This window comes from Corvus hawaiiensis, chromosome 2 (assembly GCF_020740725.1).
Source record: "Corvus hawaiiensis isolate bCorHaw1 chromosome 2, bCorHaw1.pri.cur, whole genome shotgun sequence".
NCBI lineage: Eukaryota > Metazoa > Chordata > Aves > Passeriformes > Corvidae > Corvus > Corvus hawaiiensis.
In genome coordinates, this window is record NC_063214.1 from 25,527,258 (window position 1) to 25,549,214 (window position 21,957).

General features: G+C 45.1%; 1 protein-coding gene across 4 annotated transcripts in view; it reads right to left on the bottom strand.

The window, feature by feature from the left end:
• Positions 1–1,294: 1,294 nt before the first annotated feature.
• MAB21L3 (mab-21 like 3) overlaps positions 1,295–21,957 on the bottom strand; it is a 41,925-nt gene continuing 21,262 nt past the window's right edge. For 3 of the 4 annotated variants that reach the window (XM_048293922.1, XM_048293924.1, XM_048293923.1), the window contains 6 exons: positions 20,744–20,884; positions 18,618–18,689; positions 15,764–16,055; positions 13,259–13,440; positions 12,296–12,490; positions 1,295–9,510 (listed from right to left, as the gene is read on the bottom strand). In XM_048293922.1, the coding sequence (XP_048149879.1) occupies positions 9,277–9,510; positions 12,296–12,490; positions 13,259–13,440; positions 15,764–16,055; positions 18,618–18,689; positions 20,744–20,884 (1,116 nt within the window). In that variant the 3' untranslated portion in view covers positions 1,295–9,276. The remainder of the gene's footprint in view (positions 9,511–12,295; positions 12,491–13,258; positions 13,441–15,763; positions 16,056–18,617; positions 18,690–20,743; positions 20,885–21,957) is intronic. The other variant, XM_048293925.1, reaches the window with a different exon arrangement.

Here is a 21,957-nt window from a genome sequence, read left to right on the forward strand (position 1 = left end):
TCTTGTTTTGCAGCAGTTCCAAGAGGCACAGTAAGGACCAGGGCCTCTCCGCGTGGGGGCTCGAGCAGCATCACTGCATTTAGGAGCCTTTAACACAAGGACAGCACCTGAGCACAGGCTACCTTAGCTGACAAAGTCACCAGGGCAACAGGAAGACAACATTTGACTGGTCTGCTCCTCTGGGCACTTTATTTTGCACTGTACTTACAGGGGCAGCTGCCTTCAGTTCCAGCTGGAAGCACAGGCAGAGAGAGCTTGGGCTCTGCCCCAAATTCATGCTGCCTGTGTACCTCTAGAGAGTGATGAAGGAAAACACAGTCCAGGTCGGGCTGGATTGGTGCATACATTATAGAACACCTATCATATGCATATTGCATATGATCATCACCACTTATTAAAATCTTCATCAAGACTCGAGGTGCCATTGCTGGAAGCAGCCTCGTTCATCATCAGGGATACTTTTGGGAGCATGTGGTGCCAGAGCGGGAGCAGCTCCTGGGAGCACACAGTTGCTGTCATCCTGTACAACACTTCTCAGGCTTCCACTACACCCGGGGTGGGCTTGGCCAGTCAGAGCAGGATTTCTGCTCCTACCTCACTCCCACCATGGCTGTAGGCTGAGCAGAAAAACCTCCAAGTATTGTCAAAAGGCTCTGCCTCCTGAGCAGCTCCCCTGGCTCCTCCTGGGTCCAGGAGCTTGCCCAAAGTCACCATGCTGTGCAGAAGTCCTGGGAACAGCCCAGGACTATGTCTGTCCCGGAGGAAGCAGAGAGAATCACTCCACCCTGCTGCAAGGCTGAGGAGTGTCACAGCTAGGTGTGTGCTTTCCAACTGTGCGAGTGCCCTTCTGTCAGGCACCAGGAGGGGACGACAGTCTGCTGCCGTCTTTTTTTGGTTGTTAATGTCGGGTGTAATTTCCCCGAAGCCATATAGAGCATCTGGCACTGCCATCCCCTGCATGCTGCCACTTCATCATCCTAAACCAGGGGATGTCATTAGCGATCTGCATGGCTGTGGCACTCGCAAGGAGCACTCATCCATCTGCTCCTCCCCAGGTACCTCCTTATCACCCCAGGAGTTATCTTGGGTGGCTGGAAAGGCTCTGTTGTCTTTCCAGCTGTTCAGATCAGGATCTCCTTTGTTACTCTGAGGTTTTGCTAAGGGTTTGCATTGTGTTAAGTTTCAGGAAGCACAATGAAACTGAAGATCTTTGTATGCCAGGCTCCTGCCCTTAAGTACTTAGTCTCTGGGGAGTGGAGAGCAGACAAAAGAGAAGAAAGAGGGTACAATATCCGAGCAAAAGATCAAGCCAGTGAGATAATATATTATTCATTAAGTATATCTCCAGAACAAGTAACAGAGGGAGTGCAGGAACAGAACTTACAATGGTCTTAGCTACAGTTCTAAAAAATTTATATACCCACCTTTTTCTCCTTTTTTTTGACATCTGTTTACTTCATTTGGGATAGGACTCTGCCTAGACACCATTTTTGAAAATGTGAATATTTATATATTCCCACTGTTTTCACTGGTGATGATGGGATGTCCATGGATAGAACTGCAGAGGTCTGAGTTTGATTCTAAAGCTGGTGGTAGCTGGGGTCTTTCCTGAGACCTGTCTGTTAAATGGGCTCACAACAGAGACTGAGCTGCTCTGACCTGTGGTCATTTCTCTCTGGTGGCACAGATGCCAGAAATCCACCTATATGCTGCCTTTCCCAACCTGCCAACTTTTCTCTTACTGCTATTTCTAATACTAGCCAAACCAGCTCAGAGGAGATCACAAGAAGGCCTCCTAGATGTATATTCTTACTGTGGGGCTCCTGCTGACTTTTGGATAGTGTCTCCTGTCCCCAGATTGCTGGAGTCTCATAGGATGCTGTGCTAAATGCACTGGAACAGGAAGGAACTGGGGAACAGCAGTTCAAGTCAAGGACCTGGGCCTCCAGCACAGAGATAATGATAATTAAGTGCATTGCATCCCAAGGGCAACCCCCTCCCAGAAGTACCACGCTTCTGTGCACACGAAGCTTTGGCTTCTGGCATCATTTACACCTTCTGAACTTTCCTTCCTCATGCAAGCCCCCTATTCAGGCCCTCATTTGGGAAGGAAAGCAGTGAGGGGCTAGTGGCTGCAGAGCTACTCCCTATTTCAAAGTGGGTGCTAAAACCCTTCTGCTCAAAACTGAGCAGGGAGGCATCAAAAAAAATCCCCTCAGGCTTGAGCCTCCACAATCACTTTTTACCCTCCTTACCACCCCAAGCAGAGGCAACTCTGCACTGTCAAATGAAATTAAACTTTCTCTTTTTTCTCCAGTCTAATCTCTGTCTCCACAATATGATCCTGAGGTTTAATCTGATTATGATCCTTCATATCACACTATAACAAATGGCCCCAGCTGCCAAGCTAAGCAGTTTAATGAGATACTGTGTCGGCTATCAAATGAAAGGCAGAAGACACACTGCAAACAAAGGCATTGCTTGTTCAGTCCCATCCCCAGGACGTGGGGCATGGGCTACAAGGAAACTCTGATGTAACTAAAGTTGTGTCTCTTCTCTAAGAGAAGACCTGCCTTTCTGCAAGAGTTTTGATGGAGAACTGTGTTCTGTCAGGCAGGGTGGCAGATGCTCGGTGACTGGCAGCTGTGAGACGTGACCACAACGTTGTCTGGCCATGAGGGTCTGAATACAAGATAGAGAAAATACAGTTTGTCTTTGGCCAGATGTTATTACATCTGATCTAAACATAAAAGCCCAAGATGTATCACATGGCAAATCAATATAGTTGTTTGTTAATCCAAATGTAATCAGACACTTTTTTTCTTCCTGCCTAGATAAGACCCACCCTTCCCCCTCAGAACTGCAGCCAAAACATAATTCCCTGTCAGTGGCTAATGGCATTCATAAATTACACTCAAGATCTATTGTTCATTTAATCCTTTTTGCTGCTATTAGCTCTGGTCACTGATCTGCTGCCTCTCCAGTCTATGGCATTTTAATGACACAGCTAGAAAACAGCCAAACTCCTCAGCTTAGTGGTAAAAGCTGGGTATGTGTTACAAGGATGAATGGTGTCTACCACTAACTCAAGGGGAAGAAATGTGGGAGAATTACAGGCCAGAGCCGGTTGTTGCCTGGGGAAGGCAGAGAGGAACAGGCTGGAGCAGACTCATTGATTCTGGCCTGAGCTCAGGTCTTATGGAGATGATGAAGCTGTTGGCCCATAGCCCCAGGAATATGGTTCACTTCCAAGACAACCAGGCCACAGCAAGCCTTTCAACCAGCTTAACCTGGTTTGCCAAAGGAAATAATTGATGATACTTGCTCCTCCTTTGAAGTTGTAGTTATTTTTTAAGGGAACTTGACCTTTGTGTGTTCTTTCCTCTTCAGCACAGGGGATATACTGCAGGGATTAGTATTATCAACGTGACATGCCATTACAGCAGATACTGGTGAGGCTCCATCTGGAAGGCTGCAAACCACCCTGGTTATCTGTGCAGAGATGAATTACACTCAGTATAGAGCAGCACTGGAACAGAGGTTTTATCTGAGAAAAAGAGACCACAGAGTTTGGCACATCGGGTCACGCTCAGCTGAAGGCAGGGGAGCTTATGGTTACCCTTGTGATGGTTGCACAGACAGCAAACCCTATGGAAGGTGAGCAGCAGCTTGATCTGTACAAGCCAGACTGCACTGGCTGCGAACACATCTAGGCTGGAAGTTCAAAGAAGGCTCCTAATGATCTGTGTGGGTCTGAAATAATCTGCCTGCCTCAGGAGCCAGGGCCAAAGTATTTACCTACCTTTGAAACAGCTCTTGGTTAATTTGGGGGAAAGGACCAGGAAGAGCAGCAGATGAATTCAGTGGCTGATGACATTCCTCCCAGCTACATGTCCTCACCCTTTTAAAATGGGATCCCAGGAATTCAACATTGATGTTCATTTCCTTAGCAATTTCTACCATGGATTTTTAAAGATTTCCTCTGAGCTGCATTCTTGTTTTGGTTCGCTACTAGCTTGGAACTGGACTTTCTTAAGCTCTCCTGAATTAACCAAACTTCTTCCCTGGTTGCATGCAGGCTTGCCCTTCATGTCCCCTGCCTGTGTTGTGACAATACTGGCACCAGAAGGGGCTATGGCCTGCCCTCTGCTGCTAGGATGTGCTGCAGAAGCAGATGGGTGTAAGGCTGCCTGCAGCTGGGGCAGAAGAGGTTTGGCTGTTCACATTGCTGGGTAACAAATGGTATCCATCTCCTCCAAGGCAACAGGAAAAATGTGCTGGGCCAGATGCAACTGAACCATGGTTGAGGATCAGGCTCTGGACCACCCTGCATGTAAAGTGGTGCCCTCCCAGGCTGAAGGAGGCTCAGTTCATGCTTCTCGGAGCTCTTGGCCTGTGTTGCTGCCTGATTCCAACAGTGGTTTCTCTAAGAATGGAAACTAAAAGATACTAAGATTTTTAGTCCAGAAATCTTTCAAGTGGCACGAACCACAGTTGTGCAGCTGGTAATTACCACCACCCAGGGGAGCCTATGAAGATGCCATTCTTTTTTCTAATTACTACAAAGCCTTTCAATCTGATTAATTCTTCCTTAATGCGTTTCCTTGTAATTTGTATTTGTGAAGATGCTAATGGTAAATTAGAGAATCTTTCCTGTGAAAAATACATTCTGCACTCTCCATAGGTTTGGTGTCTGGTGGCATCTCTGCATTCTTCATCACCTATCCAGGAGATGCTTTCAAAGCCAGGTGCTGATCCTGTCCTTTCTTTCAGTTCAAAGATGTTGCTTGGAGCAGAACTGACAAGTACCTGTAACAGTGGAAGTGTTGTCCATTTCTTTGTGCTGCAATGGCTTGGGTCAGAACAGGCTAAAACACATTTGCTATCTGGTGCTGTTTAATTTGCTTTGAAATTGTGCTTATTATTCCAGCCACAGAAGTCAGATCCCACAGAGGTCAAGGGCACCTCCTACAGTAATGGCACAGGTTGGCCTTATAGGGTGAGTGGGATCTCTTACCATGATTTGAGCACTGGCTGCTGTGTCACTATCTCATGCAACATTGCAAGGACCTCAGATGAGTGGGGGTGGGGTAAAATAAAAAATATGTTTCTCCTCAAAACCAGAAATCCTAGCATTGGTAAGCAGAAAAATATTTAGTGTGAAGGCCGAATTATCCTGTTATCTATCACTGTCTATGTCCCAGCTTTGGTCAGAGAAGCCAGACTGCTTCCACTGGGAACATAGTTTGCAAGGCGCCCTAACTTCATTGCTGGGCATCATTTCAAACTAAAGATGGAGTATAAGTGAGGGTGAATAGATGGTCTGTAATGGTCTCTGGGTATACCTGGGTTCCATGAACTAAAAGAGAGTTGATGTGCACTGAGGAATGACCATTCCCACCAGAGCCAAAGGGATGGCAGCAGAAAACTTGTTCAGAGAAAATATCTTTTTTTTTTCTTTCTTTCTTTTTTTTTTTTTTTTTCTGGAGGAGGGCGTAAAAAGGAGGGAGACAGAGCCTGAGGGGTAGGCACACATGGGAGTCATGGCCTACCTCCATAGAGAGAGGGCAGGACCTTAAAGGAGCAGGGCAGTGGCTATTCCTGCAAATTCCCTCCTTCCCAGAACCCTGCCTGCACTTTGCTTGTTAGTGCTTTCCCAATCGAAGGCTGTTGGGAATTACTGCAAGACCATCAGAGACAGTAAGTCCATATTCCGGCTCTTAGAGTGACTTCCAGAGTTTAGAGACTTTTTACCGAAGTCTTCCTATTTATTAGAAACCTCTTCCATGGTCTCTTCTCTCCTTTTTGGCAACAGAATTCAGCATTAAATTAATCGAGCTCATTTGTCTCAGCTCGATGATAGTAAGACACTGATTTTAACACTGATTTGTGCTTCAGAGAGACATTGCCCTCTAGTGACTAGAAGGCAGGCTGTGTAGAAAGACTAAAACATCAGGAGTTTTGTATGGTTTTATATGGAAGAGCAACACATTCAATTGAAATTTCTGACAGACAGAGCGATGCTGACTGTGATGGGGGCTGAGAATGCAGCAAATACTCATGAAAGCAATGAAAAAGAGAGGGAGAGAAAATGGTCATCACATTCCTTCCAGATGCTCTGAACAAAGACAAAACTTTTGATTAAACCTATTTCAAGAAAGTCTGTATTTGTCCAGATGCTCACCTTTTAAAAAGAAAAATTGTAAATATGAAACTACTTATTCTGTAGCCAAAACACAATGTGGTATCTCTTTTTGGAGGAAAATCTTGGGATGAGGCCATGATTTTGCGATCAGGCTTGGTGTGTAAGTGAAAAGCTATCTGCAGAAAGTTTACTATGGTAAGAAATGTGATAAATGTATTTGGCAAGTTTGGTTTTTTAAATAAGAGGCCTCCTGCACAACTCTCCCACAACCACAAAAAACTGCCTCACAACAAAACCCCCACACACCCAGGCAGACCTGCACAAGATGATACAAGGTAGTAATCTCAAAGAATGTCTCTGAGAGGAAATAATTATTGTATTCAGCTACTTCCATGAACACGTTAGTCCTTTCCTCAAAGCCCTTTGCCTTTGCTAGTGGCCAGCTGTATCACATCTTGCTGTTCTGGAGAAAAAGCTGGGGGATTGTTCCTGTGTCTTTGTGGTCAATAGTAATGTACCATCCATGTCTCAGTGGTGACAAGGATATTCTCTGCAGCAGCATATGCTAGCTGATGCACTTGCTTGTGTAAACAAGAAGAAAATAGAGCACAAACTGATCAGACTTGGCTCAAAGCAGGGGCCCATCACATTCTGTGCTTATTTCCTGGCTTTGCTTTGTCATTCCTGGCTGTAAGAGGCTGCCACTCTGGCAGAGCAGCAGAACATTCCATGTCATGGCTGTGCGGCACACGGTGCATGCCCATGATTTTGCTTCACAGCAGGCTGTGAACCACAGCAGCTGAGGACTCTGATACACAGCTGCATCCAAGTTAAGGTATCACCACTGAAACATTTTTTTCACCCAGCTATAAAGGGAGATAAATTCTTCAATAGCTACAACTAAATCCCAAAAGGATCATGCATCAGAGCAGTAAAATATCAAATTTGGGATTAATAGCTCTGAATGTTTTTCACTGTCCTTGAACAGTCTGAATTGTTTTTGCCCTCCTCTAACGTCAGAAGCTAGCCCTTCAACCACAAGACAAAACCAAGACGAAAACAGGAGACATTACTTCATTGCCACAGATGCCTGACTCTGCCTGGCAGACGGGCATCTCCTTGCACTTTACCAAAACAGCTCAGCTCACAGGAAACAGGAAAGCCACACTTTAACAGGAGGTGTCATCATGAAACTGACACTTGTGTCCCATTTAGGGAGCCTGGAAAACAAAGGCTTAGCAAGAGAAGTTAACTGTTCAAAACAGTTCCACGTGGAAAGCAGTTACCCACGTGGAAAGGTGACTTGGAGAGTATTCTGAGGATCTGAGCAAAGAGGGTGCCGGTTTACATGGTAGGATCAGGTCTGTACATGGTGGATCTGGTGCAGGAGACCAGGACCACACAGTTGGGATCCTTCCTGATCCATATCTACTCTGCTCAAGAATTGTAGAAGAAAGCCTGCTCTTATACTTGGGTGAAGGAAAAGACAGCATAGAATAGACATTAGGACAGAACAGACTCTTTGAGTTGGAAGGGACCTACAATGTTCATCTAGTCCAGCTGCCCTTCTGAGCTGACCAAAGTTAAAATACGTTGTCCAAATGCCTCTTAAACATGCTTGGAACATAGACTACCTTCCTAGGAAGCGTTGAGTCATTTCCATGTGTTCTATCACTGGATCCCAGGGAGATGGGATTAGGCATCTCACTCTTCTCTCCTCCTCAGGGTGCTGTAGCGGGCCATGAGGTCCCCACTCACCTTCCATCTCTCTGAACTTGGAAAGCCCAAAGTTCTCAGCTGCTCCTCACAGGACACGCCTGCCAGTGCTTCCACCGGCTTTGCTACGCCCTGGACTCCTTGCAGGACGCTCCCGTCCCCGGGGAGCGGCGAGGCCCAGCGCTGCCCGCGGCAGGGAACAATCCAGAGGCTGCGCTGGAGACCTGTGGTTGTACCGCAGTCTGCCACGAGGGGGAGACGCCGCGCCGCGGATGCGCCTCGCGCAGCTCCCGGCAGCGCGGGATGCAAATCCCACCTCCGCCGCCCCTCTTGGCAAAGGACGTCTTTACTTTCCTGCACAGGTGTGACAAAAAAAACCCACCAAACCAAACCCCCAAAACCCCCCTATTTTGGTTTCGTTTCAGTGATTTAATAACATTAAAAGCAGCATTCTTTATATTAATTCTACAGCTCTGTTCTTTTGAAATACTAAAATTCATTTTCTTTTGAAACATCCACAAAATTAAAAGTACTGGGGGTCTTGAAGCTAAGAGCCTTTGAAAAATATTCTCCTTCTGCATGGCACCCAAAAATACGGGGGTGCTAACAACTACGGAAAGACCTGCTCCTCCTCCAGCCTGCTGGATGGAGCCAGGGATGGGAGTGAAATGAGCCCTGCCAAAGTCCCCTGTTTGTATGGCACTAACACAACTGGCAAAGGCAAACATGAAAAAGACTTGTTTGAAGAAATTGGAAGAAAAATATAAATGGAGGAGAGAAAAATGAAGAGGCAAAACCCACTGTTCCTCCTCTTGCTTCCATTGAGCTCTTCAACACTAGCAGCATGGTTACATTCCTACTGGATCCTACTGGAGCAGGATCTCATTGAATTGCAGATGGAGGCATCAAAGTGCCTCTGAGAAAGCTTCCAGCTTCAGAATACCTCAGACATGTTCCTCTGCCCTTCTGCAGAGCTGACCTGTGAGGTAAGAGGGCAAATAAACCCGCTGTCCTTGTGAGAAAGGCGATCGCAGCAATAATACATGTGCTAGGTTACAGAGGCAGCAGAGCGAGACTCCTTCGCGCTGCCTTTCAGCTTAGGTGCCACAAGACTGGAGACACAGAACCAGGCGGTTGCCTGCTCTGACTGACACAGAAAGTTGGGTTTCACTGGCTGTAGCTTCCAGGCAGGCTGTCACTGTTGAAAGCAAATTAGATCAGCTGGGCATCAAGTGATACCTCCCATCACTTTTCACCGCCCACTGCTGCCAGCTCGACACTTCTCTTTCGCGCTGCATGTGCCAACTGTCTTACAAAACCAGCTGCAACAGTACTAGAAGGACACGGAGAACAACCACAGGTGGGGAGAGGAGTTGGGGGATCGACTCGGGGTTGGGGTGAGACCTTTGCATGCCTTAGTCCAGGCAGAAAACGGGGTTCTCCAAGAAGACTGCGAGCTTGCTGGCCACCAGATCCAGGTCACTGGTGTTGGCATATTTGAGCAGATTGGTGTTCTTGAGAAAGTAATGCTTGAGGAAGTGCTGGCTTACACACTTGTGCAGCTTCTGTACCAGCCTCAGAAAGGCTTCAGGGAAGCAGCGCCAATCCTTGGTGCGTGGGTATTTTTCACACGTCCAGAATAGCACTGTCTGCAAGAAGCAGATGGGAGAGAAGATGTGTTAGAGGTTCTGTCGAGGGCTCACACAGCTTACTAAGGCAGTTTTAGTGCGGGTGAATGGCTGACAGCCTTGGAAATCACAGAGACTCACGCTGCTACCTCCCTGTGTTAACATTTCTGCAATGGAGGGATCCCAGCTAAAGTCTCTTCAGGGGACCAGGCAGAGCAGCTTGGAGGTTCCTGGTTAGGATCTCTCCCCAGAGGAGCCACTCTCCACTGACTGAGCCAGGAGCCCAAGGAAAATGATCTTGCTAAAATAATCTCAGCCTATTTGCCATCCTTCAGGAGCCTCTGTAGATGTGCCAGGCATTTTAGGCTGTAGAAAACGGCCTATTATTCAAGTGTAGAAGCCAGTAGGTGCAAGGAGGGACAGAGCATAATGAGATTAACATAATTATTTGTTAGCTTCAGCTGTATTTGTGCTGAAGACGCACAAAGATCTGCATCCTAAACAGACTGAGATTCCAAGAAGCTATTGCAGGTGCAAGGCTTGCCTTCTGGTCAGATGCTGCCTGTTTTTTTCTGACATGTGATACCTACTGCATGCCTTATGTTCTATTCCCCCAAGAGTATTTTATGCAATTTAAGGTTTGAGAAATACATAGCTAAAATAACAAAATACATATGGTTATTGCTCTTATAGTATTATTTTTACACTGCCCATGTGGAATATTCTCAGACTTTCCCATAACTGAGAAGAATTTTCTGAAGGAACCTAGACTTATTGTACCAAAAAAGCCATACTGACTGCCTTGGTCAGCCTGAAATAATTTTTTTTAAGTACAAAATCACCTATCCTGGGTTCAGTAATTCTGCTAAGTCCCTTAACTGTCCTCTGAATTCCAATTTTATTTTACAAATTCAGCTACGCAGAAAGAGACTCACAGACATTGCGAGAGGTGGTGGAACCACAGCCTTCAACTTGTCTGTTTCTACAGAGGCAGAATTTCATCTATAGTTGTACTGCTGACAAATTTCTTCTCAAACAGTTTTTCAAATGTGAAAATTTTTTTGTTCACAGCTGAAATAACCACAAAGCCTTTTTTTGAATGTCACCAGGGAACAAAGACATAGTGAGGAATTCAAGCTGTAACTCTCTGAGAGCTGCTCCTTGAAGACTTGCAGAGCAGTTACCTTCTGACACACCAGAACTACTTCAGCAGGATCCATGAGCAGCAGTTGCAATGAAGTTTCTGGAGGCAAGGAAAACAGCACTGCTTTTTCAGTCAGGTCCCAAACAGGTGATTTATCCCCAGCACTTATGTCCCTAACTGCCAGCTGCCTACCAACAGCATAGAGCTGGCTTTCGGCATGTACCTAGGTATTTCTGAACTTCCGGATCTTGAACTTCATTACTATGGAGGTAAGCAGAAGAAGTGCAGTTACTTGCTCCTCTCTGGCTCTCTCAGCTTCTGGGAGGCAGAGTTCCTCTGTCACAGAGGGTCTTTCTCATATGGAGTCTTGTTTAATCCTAATTGTTGGATACCTCTGACAGGAGGAACCTGAGAACATGAAGAAACCTAACACTAGGCCTCTGCTCAACTGGTGGTTTATCCACTGTTTCTTTCATTTTTCTTTTCTTTTTTCCTGTTTTTCTTTTTAATGAGAGTAATTTTGAAAAATTCTTTCTGTCTGATAAACCAATCCTCTCTTTCAATAAAAGCCTGAAGTACAGTTACAGTAAAGAACTGAAGCGCTTCCAAATAATTTTTTACTTTGATCAAGGGTCCAAGCAACAGCACTTCCTGCACATCTGCTCCTTCAGCCAGGGGGAAAAAAAAAGTTACTAATGGTTAAATGGTTTTCCACTTTGTCTTACGTATGACAGTTTTCCTGCCAGGTTGTTCTTACAGGCACTGAGGAGTTTTGCATTTAGCTGAGCTATAATCAGCCTCATCATTTCTTTTTGACTCCATCTTGACTTAAGAGTAGTGCCATGACTGTAGCAACATTTGATGGTCACCAGCTTTTTCTTTAGGAGGAATCTTAGCACTGCATCTGGCTTTGGACACCAAAAGATCAGTAACTACTGTGGGAACCTAGTGGCTTGAGGCTTCAAGGCAGGAAAAGTACAGCCTCTCCCCTGGCAACTCCAGGAGGATGAAGTCCCAGAAAACAGGATTGCTCAATAGTCTGATAAATGGTGCTGCCTGTGGCCCGTCAGTGTCTGCAGCTGTCAGATGTGGTGACACAAGTCAGAGCAGAGTCTTCTCTCTCTTCTTCACAAATCTTGTTTGAAGCCATCTTGAACCCTGAAGTAGGTGCAGGGAGAATCCCACCACCCCTTTACCTGTTTCTTCCCTTCCTACCCCAGGTGAAACACCACCAGAACTGTAGTTTGCACCTAATTCATTAATAATGCTCACCTAAGACAGTTTTGTTTGGTGCATATCCACAAAGAAAAAAAGCCCCATCTTCCACCAGAGAGACAGGTGGATATAGATGGCTGGGATAGTCAAGAAGCAGGAAGTAAATGTGCAATTACAGACAACAGTACAACATGAAGATGCTAAAATTATTTATGTTGCTGCAATCATAATGTTCCCACACACCTTAGTTTCTTAGTGAAGTTTGTAACACATATTTAGTGCACTCCTTGCCACCATAAAGCAATGAAAAGGTACAGCAGTTTTGACAGTTACCTTAGAAGTGACACAGATGCTACAGTGATTTACACCACAACATTCTGACATTACTGGATGGAAGCCACTGCAACAGATCCCGCGACTGCACATTGGTATCAGGGTGATGCCTACCTGAAGGTGATAAGCTGTGATGACAGGCTTATTTCCAGCACACCAGACATCTTCCTTCATCTGCCTCATGACTCTGAAGCACTTCATGCGACAACCACCATCTTCATCAAGTCCCTCCATGAGGATGTGCTCAGCACGGGAGAAGCACAGCTGCCAGTGATAATTAGAGCGGGCCAGGAGGTCAAAACCCAGCGACTGTGAACAACAGGGGAACCGTGACAGCAGATCAGAGAAAAACTTCTCCCAGCAATGCAGAGAGAGGTTACAAAAGCATGTGTGACATCTCTCAAAGCCTATTCTAAACAGGGCTAGCAGAGACAGCAAACATGAGGCATGCTCCCATCTTAATTCTTAGTTGAATAAACACACATTTTGCATTGTTTCCTTGTGTGCTGGTATCAGTTACTGCTGGGAGATCCTGCTCTAGAGCCATCAGGCACAGTACCAGCAGTGCCACTAAAGCGGAGGTGCAGCTCTGCAGGCACTTTGCTGTGCAGCAGCAGGTTGTGCATGAGAGGGCAGCAGGACTGGAAGGCAGAATGGGTCCTGCAGGAACATGGCAACTGGGGCTGAGCTGAAGTGCCAGAATCCAGCCATGAGTGTTGTAGGGAAAGACTGGATTGAGCTGAAGGGAAAACTGCAAGACAGCAGCCCATTTGCTGGAGGCAGAGCAGAACAGCAACAATGATGCGCATCAGAGCTGTGTGATGCAGGCAGAACTGTTTGCTAGAGACTCGTGCAATAAAAAGTTAACTCAGATTTTTTCTATAGAATGCACCACTGTAAGGGGGGGAAAACAAAATCCAAATAAAATCTGACAGAATATTTTGAAACATTGCTTCTCTCTTTAGAGAATACATCTTCTAACCCATCACCATGCAGTTCTTCCTTTGGGAAAACACTGTCAGACACCTGACAGGTAAATTCCATCCCAGAGTTAAGGGTGTTTTTTACACTTTTTACCTTGATGCATTGCACTTTTTCCTGAGAAGGCCAACGCTTAAGGCAACGAGGCCACCGGGCTTTCTCGGGCCAGCAAGTTGGAATCTCCACAGCCGGGACCAGCTCCACCTCAACCTGGGATTCTGATGTCTCCACAGCCACCCGGACCACTGAGCTGAAGCTCTCCAGCACTGTCACTTTATCTGTGAAAGAACAACAAGAGAAGATAATACAGATAAAAAGGTCCTTTTCCACAAGCCAGGCAAGAGGCTGTCTAGGACCTTGCAGTTCTATTGGTCTGCCTTAACACTTCCTCTTCAATGCCACATGCGGAATATAAGAAAAACCTAAATCCACCTAAATCTACCCCAGGGAATGGGAACAGGAAGAAGATGAAAGAACAACTAAGTTCTCAACTTTATACTCAATTACCATGCTTTTTTCTTCCTTTGTAGGTCCTCTTAAATCCTAGGATCAGCTTCTTAAAAATAAAGCAAGACAAGTGGTGCAACCTAACATTTCTAACGGTACAGCACAAAATCACTGCAGGTTAGAGAGGACCAGATTAACGCTTCCTATCTAAAGATGTTCTTCTTCCTTCAGAGAACCTGAGATCAGACCCTTGCCAGATCACACTGACCACTGCCAGTCATTCAGAATATTTTGTGGGGTATCTGTAAGTTTTGTTTCTGGAGATGCACAGATGACAATACCAGAAATTATGGTCTGCTGTGCCGAGCAGTCACACAGAAAAGGCTAACTGCTACATCACTGTGAGTGCTGAGTGTTAAGAAGAGTTAGTTCCAAGGTGATTTGGAGGAAAGAAGTTTCCTCAGTGTAAAAGAAGAGTGACTCATCTCCAGGAACAACACAATCTAAGAGTACAGAAAGGAAAGAAAGCTGCAACTAATGGACTTTGTGAGATATTTCTTGTTGGTCCAGTTATGTTCATGGAAGAAGTTTCTGTCCCTGTCACTCTGGCAGGATCACTGTCCCTTCAGCTCTGCCATCTGAGCATGTTCATCCTCTAACCCACTGAAGTAACAGCCTGAGCAGATGAACATAAGCAGTTTAAAGAGCAGTGTGTTATCCCACCTCATGTTGACTGGCATGGGCTAAGGAACAATTCATGGGGTGAATTACCTTGCCAAGAGTAGAGTCCAACCCAACCAGAACTTCATAAGCCTCAGACAATCTACATGCTATTTCCCTGCTGAGCCAAGCCTGGCATCAAAACAGGAACTGTCCTGCTCCCAAGTTCCCAACAAGGATCCCTAGCAGCTGAAAAATGTTACAGCAACCGCTATGTCAGCACGCAAATATGTTCACGGCATTTCTGAAAGTATTGCAATGCTTATACCTATTTTTCCACTAATGAAAAGTGAGACACCTCAAAAACTGATTTTGCTGGTGCTCAAAGAATTAAAAAACAGGGAAGCAATGAAATCAGTGCAGTTTTTCTGTAACTTTAGCCATACTGTGGGAGATGAAGGAAGTCTGTTCCTCACAGAAACTAACAAAAATGGTAACTGCTTCTCCTGACTCATCTCCTCTCCTCCCAGCTCATCTCCTCCCTGCGGACATTACAAAAAAGGCATCAGAATCATCAACCCAAACATCACTCTTGGGGTCCTTGCAAGTACCCTTCCTGACTCAACAGCTTGATGTGACTGCTGCTCAACACAGTAACTTTCACATAAGTAAAGCCTCAGAAGCAAGCACATTCCAGCTGGTCTTGTAAGCCTCAATGCTGAAATTTCATTCCTATCCACCTTTCCATTGCTATGATAACAAGTATTTTCTGAAAAAATGCCATTATCTAGCAGAGCTTGACTTTAACACATTTTTTTTTCCCGTGACTACAATTCAGAGTACCATCAGATGAGTGGACATGGCTTCTATTGCTCTGAAATACAGAAGACTCATTAGGCTGCTGATAAGTAAAGTCATCCTGGAAACATACTATGGGAACAGGCACCACAGGAGTAGCCTGGACACTAGGGAAAAGAGCACTTGTCCAACACACTTTGCTTCAGCAGAAGTCCTTCTACTTAGTTCCTACCATCCCATGCTGGAAAGCTGTGAGCAGCTAAGGTTTCCCCAGAACATTATCTGCCCTATAAATATCTTCAAACACATTCTCCTCAGATGTACATATCTTTCTGGTATCCAATTTTCCTATACTATCTTCCTTGATAATCTAAATATATTGCAGGTGGTGTAGCAGAGAAAGATTTTTTCCCGAAACAAACTCTTAAATGTTCTAAAAATCAGGGCTGCCTCTTAGTTGAACTGTGAGGGTGATGTTGCTGGAGACCCTACCCAAATCCCTAAGAAAGGAGTAACATCTTGGGTACGAAGAAGCCAGGAACTACTGCATTCTATCTTCAATGCAGGTCTATGTACATCACTGCAATCACTTGAAGGCTTCCTGATTTTGGAGGGTTTTGCTCAGATTCTGAGCATGCAAGCCAAACACTTTGTGTGTGTGATGGTTTCCTTTACAAGTGTCCCCACCAAACTCACTGGAGAGGTTACAGGAGACAATCGACTTCTCCACCAGCTCCCGGAAGACGATAAGGACTTTGGCTGGAACCAGATCACCTTCGATGTTCACATCCTCTTCATGCCACTGCTGAAGGCTTTTTGAGAACTGCTCCACCTCTAGCCACTGATGCAGTTCCTCAGGGTCCCGCACGGAGGAGAGGAGCTTGGTCCCATTCACAGTGTAATAGCGCCAGTGCCGTACCTGGCACTCCCTGTACCCGGACAGGCCACGCAGAGGAACTGTGATGAGGAACTGGCTGGGTGCTAAGACCTAGGAGAGTTCAGAGAGATTGAGAGAGGACACAAGGACAGATCCATGAGCTAAAGTAAGGAAAACAGGGTTGAGAAAGTAATATGTAGAACTGGGGGCTTTGAAAAGAAGGAAAAACCATGGTATGATGGGACCAATTCAACACAGCCAAGACCTGTCTAAGGGCTACCTTGGAGGCATGCAGACTAAAGGGAAATTGTCTTAGAAGGAGTCTGATGTGAAGCTCTTCAAAGACAAGAGCTCACTGGCTGATTTGCCACCACGCCTGCCATGGTTTCCCCCTTTGCTTGTTATTTTTAGCCTGCAATTGCATGAGATGTAATAACCAGCAGCTTCCAAGGTGCAGGAAGGCATGAGAGAATATGTTCTGGGATCCAGCCAAGGGAAACCCAAATAGTGCTAGTTATTATCACAGAATTGTTACTTGAGATAAGCCTGGAGTCCGATACTAGTAATAACTATAACCTTTCTGATCTGTTTTGAAGTCCACTACAGACAGTAGCAAAATAAGGCTATGGCCCATTAATTTTACAAGTGTTTCACTCTGTTTGACTGGCCTTTAAAGGGACAGAGACACAAGGCAAGTGACATGCCTGAGCCTACTCAGGCAGTGGCACTCTCAGAAATAAGCCCAGCTCTTGGCCAGCTGTAATGTATGGAACTGCATCTCCTTTCGAGCATGACAAAAACAGTGTAAGGATAGAAGGAGCAACCAATGGACAAGGAAGCCTTAAACAGGCTTGTTTGCAAGCCAGTTAATTTGCCTCACTTGGGGAACAACCATTTTCCAATAAAAACCAGTTCTGAGACAGTGCTTGCAAGGAAAGAATAAGGTGACTCAAATACCACAAAACATCACACTGGCCCAGGGCATAGCCAGATATGTCCAGGTGCTACTTTGGAAGCATCTGGCAGTTGTGGCTCTAGAAGGGGTGTTCAAATTCCTTCAGATTTTTACCATGTTGGCTTAGGAGCTTTTCAAGGCCACTTACTACCAAGCCTAACTTACTCTGGCATAAGTAAGGTGAAGCTGCTGCATGAGCAGGATGTGAAGTGACTGCTGCTGCTGCGAGGTGGTTACGCCCAGAGTGAATGAAACACTCTTGTCACTCTCCTGTGATAATCCAAAACACTCTGGTAGCCTTCCTCGTAGCTCAGCTGATTGAAAGTATTACCACAGAGGTGCCAGGGCCCCGAGAGCAGTAACAGGCTGCAGTGTCCCGAAGCAGCCTTTCTGGGACTTTTACCCACACCTTCTGCCCACAGGTCTGGGATGCCCCATTTCAGGTCAGTCCTGGGCTATACCATAGGAGTGCTGGTCTCGAACTCTGTGGCAGCTGTGCCTGTGCCTGGCCATAGACCTTGTTGTCCTAACTGCAGAATGCCTTCCCAGCCTGGCCTCAGACCTATCTGACCACTCTGGACTTGCCTGGAATCAATAGACCGTGTCTGGCCCTGGTTACTGTTGAGGCTGATTCTGACCCCAGTGAGTGGGGGAGTGGCTTGACCTCAGACCTGACTTATCAGTGGACTTGCCTGATGATCCAGACTCTTGGCTGACCCAGCTGCCCTCCCTGTGTCTGTCTCACTCAGGGACCATAGGGCAGGGGGGCTGCCTTACTACGCTCACCTCCTGTCTCTCCCACATGGAGCAGCTGGTCTTCTCTGCTCCCTGGGAAGAGATTTGGAACACAAAAGATGGCCAGCAAGAAGCACAGAAATGGCAAACAAAACACCAGGAAGCTGCTCTTTTGTCAAATATAAACCATAAAGGCAGGAGCATGCTGAAAGGATGACATTGCAGATCAAGCTGACCTGCATACACCAGGTTTGGTGGGGCTGAGAAATCCTGTGAGCAGCTCAGAAACAGAGTACTGGGCTCCATAAGGAAAAAATACAATGGCTGTCATGCAGTTATGGCTCCTCTCACTGCCTCAGCCACATTTGCAGGTAAACAACCATTCCCACCCATACCAAAATGCTGTCTTGTATGCACTGGCACCCAACAGACTGCAAAGGGAAGAGCTGAAGGTGTTATGTGAGTGCCTGCAAATCCAAGCCACAAGGGTCCTCCTCCTGGGGCTTACCAGAAAACAACAGGATACACAAGGCTGGGAATAGCACTGTAAAGCTGGGCAGTTGGTGCCTTCTTGCCCTAAACAAATCCCAGTCCCACACCTATGCTCTGTCACACAATGGTCTCACATGCTAAGTGCAGACCATGGGCCCCAGCAAGTCACAGGCTTGAGCAAGAGCCTCCAGTTCTGGGGGTATAAATTGTGGCCGATTCTGCTGTATTAAAATCCTGTCTAAAGTATCCTGGGCAAATTAAATACAACCTCATTCTTGTGAACCTGGCCAGGCTGTTCCAGGGAGGCAGAAATACTAGGTTAGAAAGAAAATAATTGTGCTTTGAGAAAAAAAAAGCAAGTCTCTTGTGCAGAGGATGAAATAGTCATGGAAGGATCAGTTTGGTGGGTGAAGTTGTCTGGAGAAGATGGTGGGTGAGGAGGAAGCAAGCACAGGGATTGTCAGGCACCAGGTGGCAGGAGGGCTTTGTACCTGGATGGATGGGTGGAATGGGCGCTTCCTCCGAAGCATAGCTGACCACTTGGCCAGTAAAGCTGGCTGATCCTGAGAGAAGCAGAAAGGAAAACAAGAAGTACGCAGAACAGAGAGAAAGCATGTGCTAGGTCATTCATTCATTCATTCATTCATTCACAGAGCAAAGCTGCAAGCTTCCTTGGATGCTTGGAGTTTGTTAAAGGAAAATCCCCTCCTTGCCCTCACCTTGATTAAACACTTGGCAATGCCATTGGGCAGTACAGTACCAGTGATTAGTCTGGACCTCTTCATTATAACTTTACTGCAGCCTCCACAGCTCTTGCATCAGCCCTGCACAGTTGACAGCTCCAAAAATGGTAGGCCACAACAAAAACAAACACTTAAAACTTCTAAAAATTAAATAATCTGATTTGTTCATCTGAATTTTAATTCAAGTTTTTTATTAAAGCGTGACTTTTTGTTACGTGGGTTACAGGAAAACATTGAATACCTAAAGACTTTTCTTAACTATTCTCCACTCAGCCCTTCATATTTAGAAAGGAGCTTGAGGCTTCTCAACAAATCTGGATCTCTCACCATGGTAAATTAATTCCTTTTAACCGGAAGCTGAAAGTTCTGAAAAATTACTGTAGATTTAACTGACAGAAAAAAAGATGTTGCAAAATTAAACACATTGAATACATTCACTTCCCCTTGACATAAGTCTACTCTATGTTGAATTATGTCAGCAGTGATATTAAAGTTTCCAGTTTTTGAAAGCAGACAGCCCAAACCAAAATAATTTCTCATCAACTCATTCTTTGATGCCCCATACATACAGGACAATTAGTCCTCCTAGTGTTACTTCCACAGATTTATAACACTGGGTTCTGTTAAGCATGAACAACAAATCTGCCACTTTTAAGGAAATGTACTTTGAGGATTTCTTTCAAGCAGAATTTGTTCATATCAGCCTACTGTAACTCCAAGTCACTGCTCATAATAGATGGTGGTTTTGTTCTGCTTTGCTTTCCAGAGCAACAATTTTACCCTGACCCTGGTCCTGTCAGACTTCATTAGCCAAGCAGGTTTGTTCCAGCACAAGAGGTGGCTGGCAGACTGGCTCTAAGGAAAACATGGACCAGGATGTGGCACTGTTTTATGTCACTGTGGCCATACTTATTGGCAAGACCACATGCTCTGGGATACACAAAATTCCAGACAAGCTATGAATCTGAATGTCTTTGTTCCCAGGACAACAGCCACATTTCAGACTGGGTGATTATATTTTGCCTCCACATCCATACCCCTCCAGCAGCTTGATACAAAGACTTCTTCCCTTTCAGTCCTAGAGAGCTGCAAAAGGTGCCTCATGCTTTTACATATTTGCTGTGTTTTGATCTGTAACTGGCTGTGGTTTAGTATAATGGTTGACATTAGAGTATTTAAACTAGTGCAGATGAAAAAGATCGTTTTCATCTGAAGCTGCCATTGCTGTGATTGTTTCTTGTGTCTTTACACACTAGCTACTTTTGTGTTATGGAGTCACAAGAATTAAGCAGCCTTCTGTCGCAGCTGGGACAGGACATTATTATTTTCATGTTTGAAGGTCTAAAATGGGGAGGCATTTCACTTCTCCCACAATCCCATGATGAAGAAAAAACAAATTTTTCCTGAAGGAGCTTTCTAATGTTCATAGCAGAAGAAAGACGTTAGATTTTCTTTTTTTTTTTTAGTGAGTTGACTGCTTTTCCACCTGTGAAAAATATGAGTCATAGCTCATGAAGGCATGAGCATTTTTTCTTATGTTACTGCTGCATAAGTTTTTCTTTCTGTCTCCCAAAGAGCTTTGGCTTCTGCTTGCAGATTGACAGCTCTGGCTATAGATGCTCTTTGTAAACAGAGCAGCTGTAAAGAGAGGCTCTGCCTGATTTATCCATCTCTCTTCGATGCTCCTCTGGCTGTGAGATGTCCACAAGTAAGTGCCAATGACCCAGTCACTAGAACTCCACAGTGAAGTGTCAGCACATTGTCTGCGGTGTATTGGGCGAGGTACCTGCCCATACAAACACTTACATAATGGAGAAATCACTTACTGGTTGCCTACAGGCTGCCAGAGAGTACATTAGAGCTCTTGTCCATACCTTAATGTTCTCATTGTGAATGCCAGAGTTGGAGATAGCCTGGAATCTCACAGCCTTGTAGCTGATTTCGGTGGTCAGCTGCTGGATGATTTTCTGCACCTCCTCCACTGCTTTGGAAACCAGGTAATGTCGCTGTTCCACCTGTCAGTTCCAGGAAAGACACTTCATGTTACAGGTAATTGCAGTCTTTGTCTCCAGTGAGAAGCAGACAAATCAGCTTAAAGCATCCTGAAACATTTGTGCCTGTGCTGCACTGGGAATAAAAATTGTTTCCTGTGTGTTGCAACCAATTTACCATGAGACAGAGCTGTGAACACCAAAGGGTCAATATTCAAACTACTGAGCATTAATTGGTATTTCCATGCCAACACCACTGGATGGAAGGAAAAGGGTTCATTACATGGATAAATGTGTTATCAACTACAGCTACAGTCTCAATTCTTTATCCATTTGATGCAGAATACCAGCTACTCCCCTGCATACAGTAGCCATTATCAAAGCCAGGATATGTTTCATTCCAAGAACTGACAGGACATCAAGAGTTACAGATCTGTTCATTAGTCAGGTGGTAGATGATGTGACATCATTTAGATGCCTGCCTTATACACTGAAAGTATACACACCATCTTTATGGCTGAAGTACAGATGAGAGTCTACTCCTAGACAGTGAGAAAGCATCTTTCCAAAGCTGGTCTCGTTGGGAACTAGGTGTTTGTGTGGCTTAAAGGATAGTTCTTCAATTCAAGTAGTAGTAGCATAATTACTTAATGAAAATTATTTCAGTGAAATGTCTGAGTCTTGGAAGGACTGAGGTGAGGGGTGGACAACTCAGAAGAATATAAAATGGACCTTAACCTTCATTTATGACTAAAAATGAAGGGGGCATAAGGAGATGGTCACAATCTGAACAAGGAGATTCAACAGGAGGAGCATGAAGGAACCATGTTAGTAAGGGACATTTAATATTTCCCAAATATCCTTACACACTTACCAAAGTGAGGAGATTCAGCTACTGTTAATGAAGTTCATTAACGTATTTGTCATTACTTATACAACCAGAATTACTTATGTGGAGTGAAATATTAAGACTGTTTACTGTTCTTTTTTGGATCCTATGCTTCATCTCATTTGCTTGCAGCTTTTGCTTTCTTATTGATTTTTCTTTTTCCTCACCATATTCTACTAAATCTTATTGCTTGAAGGCAAGAAAAAAA